General features: G+C 40.8%; 1 protein-coding gene across 4 annotated transcripts in view; it reads left to right on the top strand.

The window, feature by feature from the left end:
• Window positions 1–21,052, top strand: part of LOC137355500 (AP2-associated protein kinase 1-like) — a 103,840-nt gene that overhangs the window by 30,284 nt on the left and 52,504 nt on the right. For 3 of the 4 annotated variants that reach the window (XM_068020711.1, XM_068020709.1, XM_068020713.1), the window contains 2 exons: window positions 4,953–5,071; window positions 18,446–18,554. In XM_068020711.1, coding sequence (XP_067876812.1) covers window positions 4,953–5,071; window positions 18,446–18,554 — 228 coding nt within the window. The remainder of the gene's footprint in view (window positions 1–4,952; window positions 5,072–18,445; window positions 18,555–21,052) is intronic. The other variant, XM_068020712.1, reaches the window with a different exon arrangement.

Below are 21,052 nucleotides of genomic sequence, written 5' to 3'. Positions count from 1 at the left end.
TTACAGAAGGAACCACTGTTTAACTTTTCATCGAAAAGATGGCACCTTCAACAGTGCAGCACTCCCTTAGTACTGCACTGGAGTGCCAGCCTAGATTTTTGCGCACAAGTTCTGGAGTGGAACTTGAATCCACAATCTTCCATTTCAGAGGCAAGAGTGCTACCAGGTGAGACACAGTTGAGACATACCTATGCAGGAACTTGGGAATTTTTTTCCATACTTACTTAGTGGATGTGATGACTATTTAAGCCTTTCTGAACTTCCTGCATCCTTCTTTATGTGGAAAACGACTAAATTATATTGGTAAATTTGTGCAACTGTTGTCAGTGACGACAAAGCCTAGCTAGTTGAGTCAATTTCCTGTAACGGAGGAAACCTTAAAAATTTTAGTAGACCATTGAACCCTCCTACCACCTCATGCTGTTACAGCAGTCCTTGCCGCTGATGAATTCAGCTTGAAGAAAGGGCAGAAATCACATTTGATAGCGGTCAGGTCGGATTTATTTCCAGATGAAGGGAAGAGGGATATATACAAAGAACAATCACGAAGCTACTTGAAACTTTAACTTTGAAGATGGTCCTCTTGTCTCTTCATTGTGAAGATTAGTACAATGTTTGTTTGTATGTGTCAGTATAGACAATAAGTTCGTATATAGGAAGATTATATCTCTGATTAAACGACTAACAGGAGGAGGAGGGTCTACAAGTATCCCCATCCTCAATGATGGGGGAAGCCCTGCACATCAAAACAAAAGATCAGGCTGAAGCATTTGCAACCATCTTCAGCCAGAAGTGCTAAGTGGATGATCCATCTCTACCTCCTCTTTAGGTTCCCAGCATCACAGATGCCAGTTTTCAGCCAATGCGATTCACTCCATGTGATATGAAGAAATAGCTGAAGGCACTGGATGCTGCAAAGGCTATGGGCCCTGACAACATTCCGACAATAGTACGGAAGACTTGTGCTCCAGAACTGGCCGTGCCCTGAGCCAAGCTGTTCCAGTACAGCTACAACACTGGTATCTACTGACAATGTGGGAAATTGTCCAGGACAGTCCTGTATACAAAAAAACAGGACAAACTGCAGGCCAGTTAGCTTAACATCTATCTTAGGGAAAATGTTAGCTATTATTAAAGACGTTCTAGCAGGGCACTTAGAAAAATTCAAGCTAATCAGGCAGAGTCAACGTCCCTTTCTGAATGGGAAATCAAGTTTAACCAATTTATTGGAGTTCTTTGAAGTAACATGCTGTAGATAATGTGGAACCGGTGGATGTACTGTACTTAAATTTCCAGAAGGCATTTGATAAAGTGCCACATCGAAGGTTATTGTGGGAAAAAGAAGCTCATTGTATGGGGGGTAACATATTGGCATGGATAGAAGATTGGCTAGCTAACAGGAAGCATAAATGGGTCATTTTCTAGTTGGCAAGATGTAACGGTTGATGTGCCACAGGGATCAGTGCTGTAGCCTCAACTTTTTTTTAAATTTATATCAATGACTTGAATAAAGGAAGCAAAGGTATGGTTGCTAAATTTGCTAATGACACAAAGATAGGTAGGAAAGTAAGTTGTGAGGAGGATATAAGGAGCCTACAAAGGGATAGGTTAAATGAGTGGGCAAAGCTCTGGCAAATGGAGTATCATGTGGGAAAATGTGAAATTGTCCATTTTGGCAGGAAGAATTAAAAAAAAAAAAAAAATTTCTAAATGGTGAGAGGATGCAGAGGGATCTGGGTGTCCTAGTGCATGAATCGCATGTATGTAGGTACAGCAGGTAATTAGGAAAACTAATAGAATGCTATCACTTATTGCGCAGGGAATTGAATACAAAAGTAGGGAGGTTATGCTTCAGTTATACAAGGCATTGGTGAGACCCACATCTGGAGTACTGTGTACAGTATTGGTCGTCTCATTTGAGGAAGGATGTAAATGCGTTGTAAGCTGTTCAGAGAAGGTTTACTAGACTACTACCTGGAATGGGCGGGTTCTCTCATGAGTAAAGGTTAGACAGGCTAGGCTTGTATCCGCTGGAGTTTAGAAGACTAAGAGGTGATTTGATTGAAACATGTAAGATCCTGATGGGTCTTAACAGGATGGATGTGGAAAGGATGTTTCCCCTTGTGGGCGAATCTAGAACTAGGTGTCACTATTTAAAAATAAGGGGTCACCCATTTAAGACAGGAGAAATTTTTTCTGAGGGTCATGAGTCTTTGGAACTCTCTTCCTCAAAAGGCGGTGGAAGCAGAGTCTTTAAATATTAAGGCAGAGGTAGATAGATTCTGGATAAGCAAGGGGGTGAAAGGTTATCGGGTGTAGGTGGGAATGTGGCGTCAGTTACAATTAGATCAGCCATGATCTTATTGAATGGCGGAGCAGGCTCAAGAGGCCAAGTGGCCTACTACTCCTCCTAATTCATATGTTCGTGCATAAATCCAATCCAGCCAATTACCGCCCCATCAGTCTACTCTCGATCATCAAATTGATGGAAGGTGTCGTCGACAGTGCTATTAAGTAGCACTTAATCAGCAATAACATGCTCACTTTGGCTTCCGCCAGGGCCACTCAGCTCCTGACTTCATCACAGCCTTGGTCCAAACATGGACAAAAGAGTTGAACTCTAGGTGAGGTGAGCGTGACTGCCCTCAACATCAAGGCAACGTATGGCAGCAAGGAGCCCTAGCAAAACTGGAGTAAATGGGAATCGGGGAAAACTCTCCACTTGTTGGAGTCATACCTAGCACAAAGGAAGATGGTTATGGTTATTGGAGGTCAAATATCTAAGCCCCAGGACGTCACTGCAGGAGTTTCTCAGGGTAGTGTCCTAGGCCCAATCATCATTTTCCGTTGCTTCATCAATGACCTTCCCTCCATCATAAGGTCAGAAGTGGAATGTTCACTGATTGCATAATGTTCATTACTATTTGCGACTCCTCATATACTGAAGCAGTCTGTGCCCATATGCAGCAAGACCTGGACAACATCCAGGCAGATGTGTGGCATGAATGCAACTTGCCACCTAAGTGCCAGGCAATGACCATCTCCAATAAGAGAGAATCCAACCATCTCCCCTTGACATTCAATGGCATTACCATTGCTGAATCCCCCACTATCAACATCCTGGTGCTAATCATTGACCAGAAACTGGACTGGACCAGCCATATAGGTATTGTGGCTACGAGCAGGTCAGAGGCTGGGGATTCTGTGGTGAGTAACTGATGACCTGAATCCCCAAAGCCTATCCACCATCTACAAGGCACAAGTCAGGAGTGTGATGGAATACTCTCCACTTGCCTGGATGGGTGCAGCTCCAACAACACTCAAGAAGCTGGGTACCATCCAGGACAAAGCAGCCCACTTGATTGGCACTCCCTCCACCACCTTCAATATTCACTCCTTCCACCACCGACACAGAGGCAGCAGTGTGTACCATCTACATGATGCACTGCAGCAACTCACTAAGGCTCCTTCGACAGCACCTTGCAAACTCGTGACCTCTACAGCCTAGAAGGACAAGGGCAGCAGCCGAATGGGAACAGTGCCACCTGCAGGTTCCCCACACCATCCTGATTTGGAATTATCTCACTGTTCCTTCACCATCGCTGGGTCAAAATCTTGGAACTCCCTTCCCAACAGAACTGTTCTGTATATCTACACCACATGGACTGCAGCGGTTCATGAAGGCAACTCACCACCACCTTCTCGGGGGCAATTAGGGATGGGCAATAACCAGCGACGCCCATATCTTGTGAAGAATTTAAAAAATGGTAAATCTAGAATTTTATCACAAAATATTGCAGCACTGAAACAGCCTATTTGAATCATCAGGTCTACGGTGGTATATTCCACCATATGAGCCATCCAGTCCAATCCCGTCTGCTCGCTGTCCACAACCTTCTCTCTTTCAACTATCTAATTCTGACTTAAAAGACTTTATGGATTCTGCTTCAACAACAGTTTGTAGTAGAGAACTGAACCACCCTCTATGTGAAGGTTTTTTTCTCATACGCTTTTTAAAAATTCTTTTTGTGACCTTCAAGCATCACATCAACTAGTCGAAACAATCTATTACTATGTACAGTAACAACCCATCATAATGTGAAGGCCTCTGTCAGCAGACCCAACCCTCAGCAGTAATGACAAAAGCCCTGACTTTCAACTCTTTCTAGCTGTAACTCCTCGCTCCCGGTAGCATCCTAGTGAGTTTATATAGTACCTGGTGTCCATTTAAATTTTCGCTTTTATAGCTTTTTCTTCCAGTATCTGAAACCCATAATTATGTATCTCAAGGAGGCAGTGTAAATGGTGGAAAAAAAAATTTCTCCCAGACCTGAAAGTATTCTTTTGTTCACCTCAGTTGGAAAAGTATTCTATGTTGTTGTCTCCTTAGGCTTGTTTCACACTTGGTGTTTGTCATGTAAATTATACAAGTAAATAAATGGCGTTTCCTTAGCATTTTGTTTTATTTCCTGATAATTCCTTCCAAAGTTGATGGACACCAGCATACCATGTTTTTGTTTTATACACTGTCTTGGTATCTTTACTATTTTGTGTCTAAATAAATGACTTCCGAAAGGAAACGTGCTGAACTGCTGTGATGGTATATTGACCATTCTTGCACCCAGCGTTTACTACTTTTATATTTTTACGTGAAATTATTTGGCATCGTCCATCCACTTGCTTCATCTATTTGTCTTTTTTGCCATCTTATGCTCTTTTGATAATTCACTACAGAAACAAAGTTATGCTCTTTTCAAATTATAAAAATTAAAACCTTTTTTCAAGTGGAACTGGGCTGAAGTTGGCAAACTTGGTGATTTCTGACTTTGTGGATGTAGTTTTAAGAACAAATACGTAATTCTGCTAGGGTGACACTGTTTTAGCCACATGCACTAACATTCAAAAATTACCTGTAATGTATTTCTAACCGTAATTGTTTTTCATTTGTCTAGGTGGATTTGCAATAGTGTTTTTAGCCAAGACTCTCAGTGGTGTACGATGTGCTCTGAAACGAATGTATGTAAACAGCGAACATGACCTTCAAGTTTGTAAGCAGGAAATAGCCATTATGGTAAGAAAAATGATAGTAGTCATATAGCTAACTTCAGATTAAAGAAACAATCTGGCTTCTGTTCCATTCTTTGCCATTTGTTGCAGAGGTCTGCAAGAGTAGAAACATTGAGACTTTTTATTGAAAGTTTCCTTAATTTCAGCAACGAAGTAAATTCAGTGGGTATCTTTGGTAGCTGGCAAACTAACAATTGAACAGGTTCTCATGGCCTGTATTTGTCTACTGCAACCAAGGTGAATGTTAATAGCATGGCCTATACCTTATATGTCCAAAAGTGCAGAAGGAAGGGAATGTCAAATTGTGACAGAGATGGGTAGGGAGAAAGTGATTTACCAAATACTTTTCAATAAATTTAAATAGCCTCTGCTCTTCCTTCTGTGCAGTAAAATAAGCATTTCCGAAACTGCTGTTCTTCTAGGATCTGTTTCTGTGCTGTTCTTTTTGACTGCCTGGAAAGGGGAACAAAACCATTTATAGAAACGAGGTCAGAAAATGAATGAAGGGGAACAAAGCCAGAGACGAATAACAAGTGAGAAGAAAAGTAAAAGCATTAGGAGTTAGATGAGATTGTAGAAAGACAATGTTTCCTTTTCATTCTACTTCCTTTTCCAGAGGGATTAAAATCGCAATCATTTGATTTAAATCCCAGAAGTGCCATTTGGCGTAACTACAAGATAAAATTTGTTGGTGTTCTTGGTGAAAGTGAAAAAATGGCCATCATTGGTTGTCTGACCTATAAACTACAACACTACTGAGTGGGAACATGTTCTTTTTTCGGTCCTATCATTGTGATACTTCCACTTGATTAATTGGAATTGAAATATTTATTGCTGTCAATGTATTGAAGAAAAAAAATTAGATTATTAGATTTTTTTCCAATAAGCCAGATTTCACTGGGAGGGACAATTAAATATGCAAATTGCATAGACAGGGAATGGAAAGGAATCAAAAATGGAACCCTTGGGACAAACCAGATATGACCATGCAGATATGGTAGGGTAAACTATTTCAGGAAGTATCCTAGCTATGTTGACAGGTAAAAGTGGAACTAAGAAGACGATACCATAGAAGATAGTTGGTGGAGGAGGTTCCTTGGTTGAGTGTATTAAAGGCTCTAGAGAGGTTAGGGAACAAGAAACGGATAATGTGACATTCTGTAGCGACACAAAATGCTGGTGAGTGGAACCAAGAAAGCAGTCAATGCTGTGATGGGCAGGAATTTCAACAGGAAATGGTGGGAAAATGAACACACAGCTATATTGAGCATGACTTATTCACTGACCTCTGAGAAAAGGTTAGACATAGGTAGTAGTTGGGGAGGATATTAGATGGTTTTCCAAACAGAAAGGAAGAAATTGGACCTGGAGATGACATTCACACCACTGCAGAGCTTTTTGTGGGAATCGCATTGCTGAGTAGGGTGGCCTTGATGAAGGGGAAGGTCTGAACTAATGGTCTGCAAAGGAAACCCGACTGAGCCCGAATGCCGGACCCAGAAGTGCAACCCGACACGTCGTCGGGTTGGGTAGCAGGCCTTTACATCAGTACATGGGTAAAGGCCTGCTTCCCGACAGGATCCGATGGCACGTTTCGGGTTTGGGTCTGGTGGGGTCGCACTTCGGTCCGGCATTCGGGCTTGGTCGGGTTTCCTTTGTGTAGACCTTTAGTCTGAATATTGATGAGTTAGGTTTTGGGTAGGCTCTGATAATTTTGCCTTGGGCAGCAAGAATTTAGGAGAGTATCGAGGTGGGGATTGAAAGGATATGTTGCAAAAGATAATGAAATAGGATAAATGGATGAATTGGGTGAAGAGAACAGCTGATGGAGCAGGACTGGTGTAATGGCGAACAGAGGTAAACAAGCTTGGATCTGAAGGGCAATTTGTGCACACATTCAATTGGATACAGAATTACGGAACTTTGTGACTTCTTTGAGTCCTACATCCCAGTTTGCGAGCATTGTCTTACTGCACTTCTACCCCATTCTTCCGCTCTGCCATTAATGGCAAAGGTTTCAGGTACCGTGCACAACTCTGTACTATTGCTTTTTTAAATTAGTTTCATGGGATGTGGGTGTCGCTGGCAAAGTCACCATTTTTTGCCCATCCCTAATTGCCCTTGAGAATGTGGTGGTGAGCTGCCTTCTTGAACCGCTGCATTCCATCTGGTGTGGGTACACCCACAGTGCTGTTAGGGAGGGAGTTCCAGAATTCTGATCCAGCGATAGTGAAGGAATGGTGATATATTTCCAAGTCAGGATGGTGTGTGGCTTGGAGAGGGGAACTTGCGAATGGTGTTATTCCCACACATCTGCTGCCCTTGCCCTTCTAGGTGGAAGAGGTCACTGGTTTGGAAGGTGCTGTTGAGGGCAGTGTGGTGAGTTGCTGCAGTGCATTTTGTATATGTTACACACTGCTGCCACTGTGTGGTGGTGGAGAGAGTGAATGTTTAAGCTGGTGGTTGGGGTGCCAATCAAGTGGGCTGCTTTGTCCTGGATGGTGTCGAACTTCCTGAGTATTGTTGGAGCTACATTCATCCAGGCAAGTGGAGAGTATTCCATCACGCTCCTGACTTGTGCCTTATAGATGTTGGACGGGCTTTGGGAAGTTAGAAGGGTTACTCGCCAGAGAGTTCCCGGCCTCTGACCTGCTCTTGTAGCCACAGCATTTATGTGGCTGCTCCAGTTCAGTTTCTGGTCAGTGGTCACCCCTAGGATGTTTCCTAATTCCCCCTGCTTTGCTATTTTGCTTCCCACCTTCAGACAGCTAGAACCATTTGGCCTACAGAGCTATGCAGTCAGTCCTACTCCCCGCTTGACCCCCATAGCTCTGCAAGTCTATTTCTCTTAGGTGGCTATCCAACTTCCACTTGAAGTCATTGATTTGTCTCCGCTGCCACCACTTGCGGCCAGCGAGTTCCAGGTCATTACCACCCACTGCATTTAAAAAAAAAAGTGCTTCCTCATATTACCCCTGCACCTTTTTCCTGAAACTTTCTATCTGTGTCCCCTAGTCCTTGTACTATTTGTTAATGGGAACAGTTTTTCCTTGTCTAGCTTACTTAAGCCTATCATAATTCTATACACTTGTATGAAATCTCCCCCCAGTCTCCTTTGCCCTAAGGAGAACACACACAGCTTTTCCAGCCGAACCTTGTAACCACCTCCTTTAAAACTTATCTTTTTGATAGCTTTCCTAATTGTTTTAACTTTTACTTAGTGTTGATTTTCCCTTCTCCCCATTCATCTCAATATGAAGCACTTTGGAATGTTTCTGTATGTTAAAAGTGCTGTAGAAATGCTTCTCAGTACTTTCTGCATGTCCACTCGCAGTTTTGTAACACAATATGTGGTTGCATTTCATAGTTTAATCAAGTAAATATTTTTGATATGCTGAGATAACATCAAGGTTCATGAGCATTCATACATTGAAGGACATATTTGAGATAAGCTAATAATAGACAAGTGAAAAACCTGTTATTAAACCATCACAAATCTCTCACTTTTTAGGATTACTCTGACTTCTGAGTGAATTTGTGTGTCAGCATTAGAGCATTCCCGTTTTAGCATGATAACTAAATCTAATACTGTGAAGATGGAAGTGAGTTGAAACCTACATATACTCAGCACTACAGTATAATCTAATCGTTGCTTTTGTAGCCTTGTTCACTAAGCACTGCCACTGTGATGACAGTTGCTACATTCCATATTCCTCACAGCTGCAACAAATATGACCTGAACTTAATGGCTTATCAAAAATAGCAAAGTAAACTAGTGCATTGGTAGCCATAAACTATAAAATTGGGCCAGATGTCTTGTATGTGATGAGCTTTATGAGGCATATTTGAAGAGGTTAGGTTATGTGTTGTGCTTTTGTGGGAAAGTGGCATGGGTGTGAGATCTTGCTTGGAAATGAAGATGTGGTTGTTTGAAGCAATTTGCACTGTGCCCTTTTAGAAAATCCAACAGAAAACCTAGAGTCAAAAGTAGGATGGTTCAAGAAAGCAAGACTGAAACTTGAAAAATAACGGCAAGAAGAGACTGAGGCCACGCAAAGAGTTCATGGATAAGAGATGGGCCATGGAAAGAGAGGCAGGAAGGAAAGGAGGAGATCGAGAAGGGAAATGTTGAAGAGTAAAGAAAAATGAACTATAAAATTGGGCCATATTAGATTAGATTAGAGATACAGCACTGAAACAGGCCCTTCGGCCCACCAAGTCTGTGCCGACCATCAACCACCCATTTATACTAATCCTACACTAATCCCATATTCCTACCAAACATCCCCATCTGTCCCTATATTTCCCTACCACCTACCTATACTAGTGACAATTTATAATGGCCAATTTACCTACCAACCTGCAAGTCTTTTGGCTTGTGGGAGGAAACCGGAGCACCCGGAGAAAACCCACGCAGACACAGGGAGAACTTGCAAACTCCACACAGGCAGTGCCCAGAATCGAACCCGGGTCCCTGGAGCTGTGAGGCTGCAGTGCTAACCACTGCGCCACTGTGCAGTGTTTTTATTTTTATGAGGCATATTTGAAGAGGTTGGCATTTGTGCTGTGCTTTTGTGGGAAAGGGCAGGGGTGTATGCGAATTCTTGCTTGGAAATGAAGATATGGTAGTCCAACAGGGATAACTAGATAAGTTAAGAATTAGATTAAAAGAAAAGGCTTACAATGTTGCCAAAAAGTGTGGTAAGCCTGAGATAAAAATAGAAAATGCTTGGAAATACTCAGCAGGTCCGACAGCATCTGAGGAGAGAGAAACAGAGTTAACGTTTCAGGTCTGTGATCTTGCATTAGTAAACCTGAGAATTGGAAGCATTTTAGATATCAGCAAAGGATGACCATTGATAGACAGAGAAAATAGAATGAGAGCAAATTAGCAGGAAGTATGAAAAGATTGAGAGCACTTCTCAAATTATGTAAAAAGAAATTGGCAAAAGCAGATATGGGCTCCTTAGAGGCAGAGATAGGAGAAATTATAATAGTGGAATAAGGAAATGGCAGAGATGTTGAGCAAATATTTTGTATCATCTGTTTTCACAGTGGAAGACAAAAAACATACCAGAAATACTGGGGATTCAAGGCCCTAAAGAGAATGAGAAACTTAATGTAATTAATATTAGTATCGCTGAAAAAAAAGATATGCTGTCAAAGCTTTTCATCTTGCACTCATCAGATCACACACAAGAATGCAAAATTTCAAAGGGAGCAACAATTTATATTGCATGAGAAAAGGATGCTGATTGGTTGGCAAGTCAACTCTGGTCGAGGCGTTGTCTTGGCGAATGCACCAGGGAACTATTGTCCCCCGTGCTTTTGTTTTATTCAAAAAAGGCACAATGCCTGGGCATGATCCTTTTGCCTACAGAAGACATGTCCCTCTCTCTGAATATATGTAGCTTCTAGCAAGCGTAAGTGAGCTACATTGCGAGCTCGACTGATCATCTTAAATAGGTTGTTGGTGCAATTCCTAGCACACTCGGGATTGTGCAGTAAGTGCTGTCCAATCACTGAATCGCATCTAATGTTAGATATTGTGTTCTAAGTTTTGCAAGTACGGGCTGGTTGAGTACGGTCATTACTGTGCCTATTGCGAGCAGCCAAAGGGACGTGCTGTTTGTTATGATCAGCCAGTCGTCAGGATATACAACATAGATACCAGGTATTGCACCAGCATTGGAATTCATATGCCACATTACTCATTTGTGTGGTAGGCAAACGTCCTTTTGTCTTGATGGCAGAATCCTGTTAGTGGGAAAATATCACTTGTGTTGCTACTGCACAGTGGCAGTGTGAAACCGCTAGCTCACCTGTTGATCAAATTTTTGAGATACCTTACTCTCCCAGGTAATTTGAGGTAGACTGGACACTTTTCAGGTTCAAAAGTGGCAGCCTTAAGCCCATTTGTGAGTGTGCGCGATATGCAATGATCTGATTCTGGTAGTCATTATTGCTGGTGGTATTGTCCACCATTGTAATATATTGAACCAGTGGTTTATATGCTCTAAAATTTAGACAGATGAGGGGTAATCTCATTGAGCTGTTTAAAATGATAAAGGAATTCGATAGGGTAGATGCAGAAAAAATAATTTCTTGTGGGGCAATCCAGAACAAGTGATCATAATCTTTAAAACTAAGCCATTTAGAAGTGAAATCAGGTAACACTTTCAGATAAAGTTTAGTAGAAATCAGGAAGTCTCTTCTCCAGAAGGACATGTATGCTGAGTTAATTGAAGTTTTGAAGACTGAGATCAGTAGATCTTTGGTAAGGACATTATGCTGTAAGGAGCATAGAGGGATAAATGGAGTTGAGAGCGAGATCTTCCATGGTCTACTGAAATGTCGGGAGGATGTCTGGATCTTGTTTCTATCTTCCTATGATCTGGTTCTGAATGGTTTACTGTGTCATGTGGGCCCCCCACCTTCCAAGAATGAGGGATATTAATTTTGTCATGTGAACATTGATTTGAAAACTGTTGCTGAAGGGAAGAATGGACTTGTTTTTTAAAAAATCACCAGGCCCTTGACTGGAAAGACATTTGCATATTAACAGACAGTACTTGTGGAGACAATGGGTTACTTCCTTTATCCAACTTAACCCACAATGAACTTTGAGCACCAGACATTGAAGGTGAGGGAGCTCAAATTTCAGGATGACTGCTGGGATGGCCGAATCCACAAACACACTTGGTCAATCCAGCTGGTCACGTGTCTAGCCTACTTGGCAACCTGATTTTTCTGAATTGTACAAACAGTTTGAACTCAGACTGTAGAATGCTCCTGGACTGAAAAAGACCTCTCCTGTCTGTCTGCTCCCATCTCTTTCTCACAGAACTCCAAATCCATCGCAGACACCTGAACCCCAAGAGAGAAAAGTCTCCGACAGCGAACAAGGTTTAAGAAGAATACTGGGCCCCAACGAAAAGCAAGATCTACCTAAAATCAAGGACTCTGCAGTGAGCTCAAAAAACCATAACAAAAACCCTCTTCAGATATTGCCTCCAACTTTTCCACTTTATTTTTTTTTCTCTTTTCTGTTTCTATCTGCATGTGTGTATTGCATATGCATGCTAGCGTGGGAATATCGGTAGGCAATAACTGAATTAGAGTTGAAGTTGAATAAAGTTCAACCTTTTTTCTTTAAACCTAAGAAAACCTGTTTGGCTAGTCTCTTTGCCTTATAATTGGAAGTTAGTGAACAAGGATTCACTAAGGGGGAGCTTAAAAAAAAGTGGTGTGTTTAAAATTAAACCCTGTTACGGTAAGACCAGGTGAAGGCTGAGAGGGAGCCCTAGACCTCTTTCTTACCTGGTTGTAACAACGGTATAACTATTTTCTGATAAACCATTTATATACAGTTCTTTAATCCTGATGCATTTCATACCTTTGAAACATCACCTACAAATGTGCAAGGTGTTAAATGCATGGAGATATGTAACCTCATTGATAGCTCTTAACTTAATGGGTTTTGCAGAAACTCCATACCCAATATAGCAGATAAATGTATAAGGTGTGCATTGCATGAGGATTAATGAGCTGAAAATCAGTGGGAATCACATTGATGCATTAATAATTCAATACCAGGTTATGTTTAAATATCTGTGATAAACATTTGAGGCATATATGTATTAAGTGGCAACCATTACTGTAAATAACTAAACACATGGAAACTCAGACACTATGTACAAATATATTCATTATATTGAGACTGATGCATCTCCCACCCATTGTCAAATTTGCCATAGAATTTACAATCTCGGGCTGCAGAATATAATTGTGTAGACTACTAAGATTCACGCATTTTATATTGCAACAAAATACTATGGTGTCCTCACCTAGTGCACATGCACTTCCAACAGTATTGTTGGATAGTCAGCAGGATAGAAAACTGGCTGATTTCCTTGCTGAAAGTGGGCTATTTAGTAGCTAAGCATGAATGAGGAAGACCTTTTAACTCAATCTAGAAAAACCTACCACTTCCTTCTCAAAAATCTCACTTCAAATAATGTGCATAGTTTGGGCTGCATTATCTTACCCAGAAATTGATTTGAAGTGTTGATAACTATGTCGAGGGAGAAGAACTTCCTGATGTGAGTTACTTCATGGCGAACGCTATATGTTTGTTGGTACGTGACTATCAAAGTCAGAATTCTGTAACTGGTCCTTACTGTGAAATGTAGTATTATATTATACACTTGCACCACCACAATGGGGTCAGTTAATTGCTAGCAGTGATTATGTATTATGTAGCATTAGGTGAGGCTACATAACTGTACAAAATTGGCCCTTGCCTCTGATCATCAGTTTACGTTGTCCCCTTAGGATTTAAAAGGGGAGGAGCAGCCAATTCATGGGCCATAGTTTCAGATACCAAATGACAAGCCAATTTCTGGGCCACAGAACTCTGGTAGTAATTGATAAAGGTGTAGTGTATCAAGTTTATAAAATGCAGTCAGCAGTAGTATTTGTGTAACAATGCAGAAGCAGACTTTGTGAAGGTGATAAAACAACTGGAAGTAAAGCTAATTTGCAAGCTCCTTTGGGCTAACTGTATAAGCACCATCTTGGTGTTTCTTAACCGGTTACTACCTTTAAAACTGGTAGTTTAATTTTTATATGGGGGTGAATGGAAAGAAATGTGAGCGCAAGGAAAAGTGGCAAGGATGTGTATAAATTGGTCTGCATTCTTGAACAGAGGAAGGGAAGAATTGAGCTGTTCTTGTGACCGAGATCTTGTAGAAACCACAAGACGTTGCAAACATGCTTCCCCTCTGCAGTCTCCTGAGGCTGTCTGCCTATTGCTGTCCTGTTTAGGACTTTCTGCAAAGAATCCTAGAATCAGTTTTAGGAGGAATGACAGAACTTTCCAATTGAACAGCAACTTTAATTTTATTCAATACTCATGCATGGAAATAAAATGTAAATTTTTTTTTTAATTCTCTGCATTGAAAGTAACTTTTTGTTTTGGATTGTATTGTCAACTGTCAAATCACTTGATTCATTATTGTAATATCATGGAAGCCTACTTTGTCACCTCCATCAGCACAAGAAAAGCAGGATTCACAAGGTGTATCGAACTTTTACAAAATTGTGAGCTCTACGTTACAAGATAGCAATGCATCATTGGATTTAAATGCCAGTAACCCAACAGTGAAACTCGGGCTATTTCTATTATCATGTTTGTTACAGTGTGCATCACTCTGTTTGTATTCCATGAATTTATCAATTGCATTTTCTGAAAATAGCATGGGGATAGTGGACCTGATCAAAGAAGTTTTGTCTAAAGAAATAAGATTGCTTCACGCAAACTGCACTAGCAACAGAAGAGGACTAACTTCAGTTATATTGTGTTGCCTTGAACATAGAAATACATTTGTTTACACTCTACTACATCAAGAATGAATCAAATACTTTCAGTTAGTATAATTAGTAAGGCTTTATTTACATGTTCAGTACCATTAGGACTTTCAAGGTTAGGGTGTTTTGAAGCAGCAGATAAAGTGTGTAAGTGATTTTTGACATTGTTAGTTATTGATTTTTAATATATAGTTAAAATCCAGGCAGGCTGGCAGCTTCCTTTTAAATGTAATCAAACTACTTTGAATGTTTTGAGAAATGGTGCTTCACCTGTATTTTTGTGACAAGGATGGAGATAGTATATCATTATTGATGCTTTAAAAAAAAATTCAGACTGCTGCAAAATTTCTGTTTCAGTATTCTCCTGTTGAAATATATTCCATCTCAGCAGGCTCAAACAATAGCAAACTCTTTGATCTTTACATTCTGTAAAAGCTATATAAATGACCATGCCTTTTGGAGAAATGGGGAAGCTATGAAATCTTTTTGTTTGACTGTGTGCATGTAATCTATTAAATATGTATCCGAGTTTACTTGAAGGCATGTGTTAACTGCTTGGTTACTTAAAAAAAAATCCAATTTATGACATTTTGAGTTTGGTTGAAATGTAAATTGAGGTAGAAAATAGGTAATTTAGACGCAATTAAAGCTGCAGTTGTTGCTGTATTGTGGGTTGAGTAATAAGGTTCATTCCAGCACTAAGATCTAGATTTGCAAAGAATAATTATCTGTGGATAATCTCACTCATTGGAAACCAAAGACAATACGTGGGGTGGATTTTTACATTGGGCGGACGTGAGCTTGCCACCGACGTAAAAGTTGGAGGTGAACCCGCTTCCATCTGGCCTGGGGATCCGTCCCGCATTTTACGGGTCCCCGGGCTTTAATTGTTCAGAGGCGGGACTTCCACCCACTTGATCGGGCCGGCAGCTCTTAATCCCAGCAGTGCCACAGGGAGCTGTGGCCACTGCTGGAACTGCAGCCCAGCTGAGAACATGGAGCCAGGACTACAGGTAAGTTAGGGTTGTCTCACTGGGGTCACGCCCCAGGCGCAGCCCTCAATCGGGCACCCTGTTCCCATTTGTCAGGGCCCACCCCCGGGGCGCTGAGAGGCCGCCAGCTTTCACTGGGCGGCCTTTCACGTCTTCCGGATGCCCACGTGCTGCGGGTGAAGGCCCTTAAGTGGCCGTTAAGTGGCCACTTAAGGGCCTTGATTGGCCTGGGGTGGACGGCCCATTTTTTGGGCCCCCCCCCCCCAATGTAAAGTGGGGCGAAGGCGGGAGCGGGTCAGGAAGGCCTCCCGAAGCCTCCCACTCAATTTTCCACCCCCCCCCCGCCCCGCCATCATCTGGCTCACTGGGGTGGCATAAAATTCCAGCCATGGTAACTGCCACATGATGGAGGAGGAGCAGTTTCAGTGTAATAGTCCATTCTGGAGAGAGATTCCTCAAAAACAGGCAGCACCTGGCCTAGGTACCTCTGCCCCATAGCTATTAATATCACCAAGAAATCTGAGTTTTTGTTTACCTTTTACAGTAACCTCTTCAGTTTTGGAATATAGTGACAGCCATTTTCTCAATGGACAAGGTTACTTCACTCCAGCATGAATGATGTCTTGCAATAATATTCAGCATTGCAGTCATCTATGGCAATATTCTTTAATAATGGAACAAAGGACATAATTAGGCTAGTAATCCAGACTGCAGTCAAATCTTCAATTTGTTTGGAAAATAATCTCTTGCCCTTCCCCCCACCAACCCAAATTAAAACTCCATATGTTTTCTGTCCAAATCCAAGTGAAAATTTGATTCAGTACTTTCCAGGAAATCCAAATGTTAACAATAGACATACCAGGAGCAGATTTTGACCCCAACCTGTATCACATTATTATCCATGATATAACACCCTATCTAATTTGTTTTATGATTCAGATAACATAATTATGACACACTGTTGCTTGAATTATTCTCTGGACCATCTGATGACTAGAAGATCTTGGAAATATCGGTGTGGTAATGAGTAAATTATTGGGCAGTTTCTAAACCTTGATTTTCAACATTTTAATGTTTGAAAGTAATACAGGCAAGAGCACTGCAGTACAGTTTATTTAAAATATGATGCTTTTTGGTAACTAAACTATCTGTGTCTCAAACGTGGTATCTTGTGCTCGAGTGTAATTTCATCAACTATACCAGTAGTTCACGTAGGCCAAGTTGGCACTTGTTTTATATGAATTCAGATGGTGTCTCTCAGGTTTATTTTTTGATCATTGAAATATCAGTTGAGCCACATGCTGTCCACTTTCCAGATCACACTTCAAATATCAACGGGCTGGTCTTTTGCTTGGCAACTTGAATGGGATCTGGAATGCACTGCCAGAGTGCAGTAGAGGCAGGTACAATTGAAGCATTCAAAAGGGAATTAGATAGTTAGCTGAAAAGGAAGAATGTACAGGGTTATGGGGAGAAGGCAGGTGAATGGCACTAAGTGCATTGCTCCCTCGAAGAGCTTGTGCAGACACGATGGGCCGAATAGCTGCCTCCTGTGCTGTAACAATTCTGTGAACTTTGGGAGAGTCTGGAGACAACTTGTTTACAAGTGGTGTTCAGGGGCGGAACTGAGGGTCGACTTTCTGATTTATAGGTGCAATTTAGATCAGATTGCTAAGTTATGTTTTGATGGACTCCAATGGAAATACACTAATTGCACCCAATTGTTGAGCTCCGCTCGTTGTATTTGAAAATTAGTCGAGCAGAGATCATGGGAAGGACGGGAAGTGAAGTGGAGAGTGCAAGTTGTCTGACTGAATAAGTGCAAAAGATAGCCAAGGGCGCAAACAATTAAGTTTTTGTGTATTTTGTTAACAAATTTTACTTTTAGGGGACTATAGTGGGAAAGGTGCGACTGGCTTTATCTCAGATTTTTGCGCTGCACGATGAGTTTTGGTTTAATGCATGGTGGGAAATTTGTTTTATGCAGAATGATTGTGAACAAAAGAAAACCAATAGGCAGGAAACAAACTACACCTGCCAAATGATTTAGGAGGAAGAAAATTGGTACGTTCAGTATGCTCATGGTGCTTGTAAGATACACAACTTGTATTTTATATTAAAGTTGTGATAGCCTTGTTTTACAGACTCAAATTTTCTGAGCTGGATATTTACAAGCACTTTACTGTCTGCAATCTTCCCTTTTCAAACGACAACTAAATTCTGTAATCTTAAGAGTATGTTTGCTCACAGAGGTTGAGATATGTGACTTTTTGAACAGCTCCATATTAGCACGGTATACAACACTTTCATCATTAATATATTATTGGACTTGCATGAGGAGGGCTGCTAAATGTATATTAATAAATGGATATGCAGTTAGATGTTGCAAAACCCTTAGCAAGAATAACCAAAGCTTTGGTAAAGGATATACACTGAAGTGGCAATATCACACAAAGTCTACAGGTGTTCAATGCATAAGATGGCTGAGGGATTTGTACTTGGTACAAGAGGTTCAGACGTCAATTTATTGTTTGAAACTTCATCTTGTACAATCTGTAAATCTGCACTGAACTTGCAGCATAGTGCTATAATTTGGTTGCAGATTGTTGTATATTAAATTTTAAAGAGGGAAACCACAGATATCAGTCTCTGGGTTTGCATGTGAATTTCAAATAAATTTACTTCTGTTTTTCGATCAGGCAACAAAATGCATTTTTAAACTACAAGAGCTGACAAAAAGCTGGAAACCAATAAATAAAGCACTGAAAATATGGGATAACCTTTCAGGAGTAGACCATTCGTTCTAAGTGTTTATTTTTCTGTCTAAATGAATGACAGAATCCAGTATAAACAAAGGGTCATATGAAAACACATTTTACTTTTCAGTGCTGACAAAACCTCCTGTGTTTTGGAGATTTTTTCTTTTTATTTCATATTTTGAACTAAATTAACAAAGTTTTCAAAGCACATGCTCAATGTTTACTAATAGTATCTCCCTTTTCTCTTTTTGTGAACAGAAAGATCTGTCTGGGCATAAAAATATTGTTAACTACCTGGACTCCAGTGTTACCTCGATAAATGCTAGTGATGTATGGGAGGTCCTTATTCTAATGGAGTACTGCAGAGGTGTGTTGTTTATTTATCTATATAATTTTTCTAATGTTTATGTGCATGTGTGCATCCATCTACCACAATCACAGAATGGTTACAGTGCAGAAGGCGACCATTCGGCCCATCATGTCTGCACCGCCTCTCCGAAAGAGCAATTCACTCCGTTCCATTCCCCTGCCTTCTCCCCATAACCCTGCACATTCTTCCTTTTCATAAAACAGTCTAATTCCCTTTTGAATGCTTCAGTTGAACCTGTCTCCACCACACTCAGGCAGTGCATTCCAGACCTTAACCACACTCCGCGTGAAAAGATTTTTCCTCGTGTCACTTTTGCTTCTCTTAGCAAATACTTTAAATCCATGCCCTCTCGTTCCCGATCCTTTCATGATTGGGAACAGTTTCTCTCTGTCTACTCTGTCCAGACTCCTCATGATTTCGAATACATCTATCAAATCACCTCTCAGCCTTCTCTTCTCCAAGGAAAATAGTCCTAACTTCTCCAATCTATCTTCATAACTGAAATTCCTCATCCCTGGAACCATTCTCATGAATCTTTTCTGTACTCTGTCCAATGCCTTCACGTCTTTCCTAAAGTGCGGCGCCCAGAACTGGACACAATACTCCAGCTGAGGACGAACTATTGTCTTGTACAAGTTCAACATAACTTCCTTGCTCTTGTACTCTATGCCCCTATTAATAAAGCCCAGGATACTGTATGCTTTATTAAACGCGCTCTCAACCTCCTGCCACCTTCAATGACTTATGCGCATATATGCCCAAGTCCCTCTGTTCCTGCACCCCCTTTAGAATTGTCTCTCCATGTTCTTCCTACCAAGATGAATCACTTCACATTTCTCAGCATTGAATTTCGTCTGCCACCTCTCTGCCCATTCCACCAACTTGTCTATGTCCTTTTGGAGTTCTACACTATCCTCTTCACAGTTCATAATGTATACAAACAATACGATAGTGGCATTTCCTATCTATCACATTGGGTTTTGTGTAATATTTAATCTCTTGAAATTTCATATTTGAAAATTCAATAAGCGTAATGAACAAAATCTACCAATATGTAAATGTTTCTAACTCTAAATACCTTTTTCAAAATTTTATTTCCACTGCTATTTTTCCATAACTGAAATTAGTAATGTGGATAATTCAGGTTTATAACACAATGAAGATATATTTAAAAAAATCACATTTCACTAACATGATTAACTTGCCTATAATTTTGTCTTTTGTGCCTTTATGTACCTTTTTATTTAATGCTGTCAAGGAAAACAATATGCCACTTAAGGAATATTAATTCATTGTTTGGAAACTTGCGTTAGACTTTTAATGGAAAAAATCCTTCAGTTAACTTTTTAAAGAAAAAACTGACAGCCAAGATGGCCACAGCAATTTGCATCTGAAACAACTTTTCACATTCCGAGGCCCCAACTGAAGATCGAGGCCTGAGGAGCATTGACCCAGAACCAATGGCTTGCTCTAAGTGATTGAATTACTTAAGATTGCTTCATTAGCACAGCATTCAAGGCAATCCTAACACCTTGACTTTGAAAAAACAAATCCCTCCAAGTGTAAATATTGGCATCCTGGGGCTTGGGGAGCCAACTCCGAACCTTGAATCTCATTAGAAGATGCCAGAGAATACACTGAGGCAGTCATGTGACTGTGTGAAAGCTGTAAGTTTCCTTGAACAAAGGGTCAAGCCAGTAACTCAGACTGTGCTGCAGCAGGAAGGCTGTGTGCCTCCCTCCCTCTTCCCCTCTCCAGATAACACATCAAGTCTGAAAACTGTCTGCGATTGTGGACCGTCCAAGCCTACAGATTGCTATAGACAGAGACCGAGAAAGAGAACCACCTACAAGTCTGTCTCCAAGAAAATCCTGAGCCAAGCGGGCCAACCACAAAGTGCACTTTGACCAGCCAAAGACTTCAAGAATAAAATGAAAACGAAAAACTTCAGCCGGAAGACCACTGAATAATCCAACCTCACAGACTGTATTTAATTTCCATTTTTTCTGGACTTTAATCCAACCACAAAATATGCTTTTCACTCTGCAATCGATTTGTGTGTGTTAAAATTGCCTTGAATAATCTATGCAAATATCACCACCAAATTCATCAGGCATCTGAATCTAGTGTATTTGTCTTCGGTACTTCATCAGGTACATTTTCTTGCCCATTTTATGAAGAGCCATCTTTCACTCATTTTTAAATTGCGAGGAGTTTGTCTGCGCCTCTCTTTTATTTTGAGAGTTCTGATTTGTTCTGTGAGAAACATGAGACTGATTAGCCTTCCTTTATTGGTTTATCATTAATAATGCTGTGTCCATCATCCAGTGATCTCACGTTTAGCAACCTGTTCTGCACACTACTCTGTGGTGTTGGTCAAGATTAAGTCGGTATGCTATTTTGTAAGGACAGGAATATTCTTCATACACATTCTATTGTTCTGCTGTTGGTGTGAAGCTGTCTGGGTTGACTTTATCAAGTAGAGTCTCTAGTCA

This window comes from Heterodontus francisci, chromosome 42 (genome assembly GCF_036365525.1).
Source record: "Heterodontus francisci isolate sHetFra1 chromosome 42, sHetFra1.hap1, whole genome shotgun sequence".
NCBI lineage: Eukaryota > Metazoa > Chordata > Chondrichthyes > Heterodontiformes > Heterodontidae > Heterodontus > Heterodontus francisci.
The sequence above is the reverse complement of the archived record's forward strand: the minus strand, read 5'-3'. Positions and strand labels throughout refer to the sequence as shown.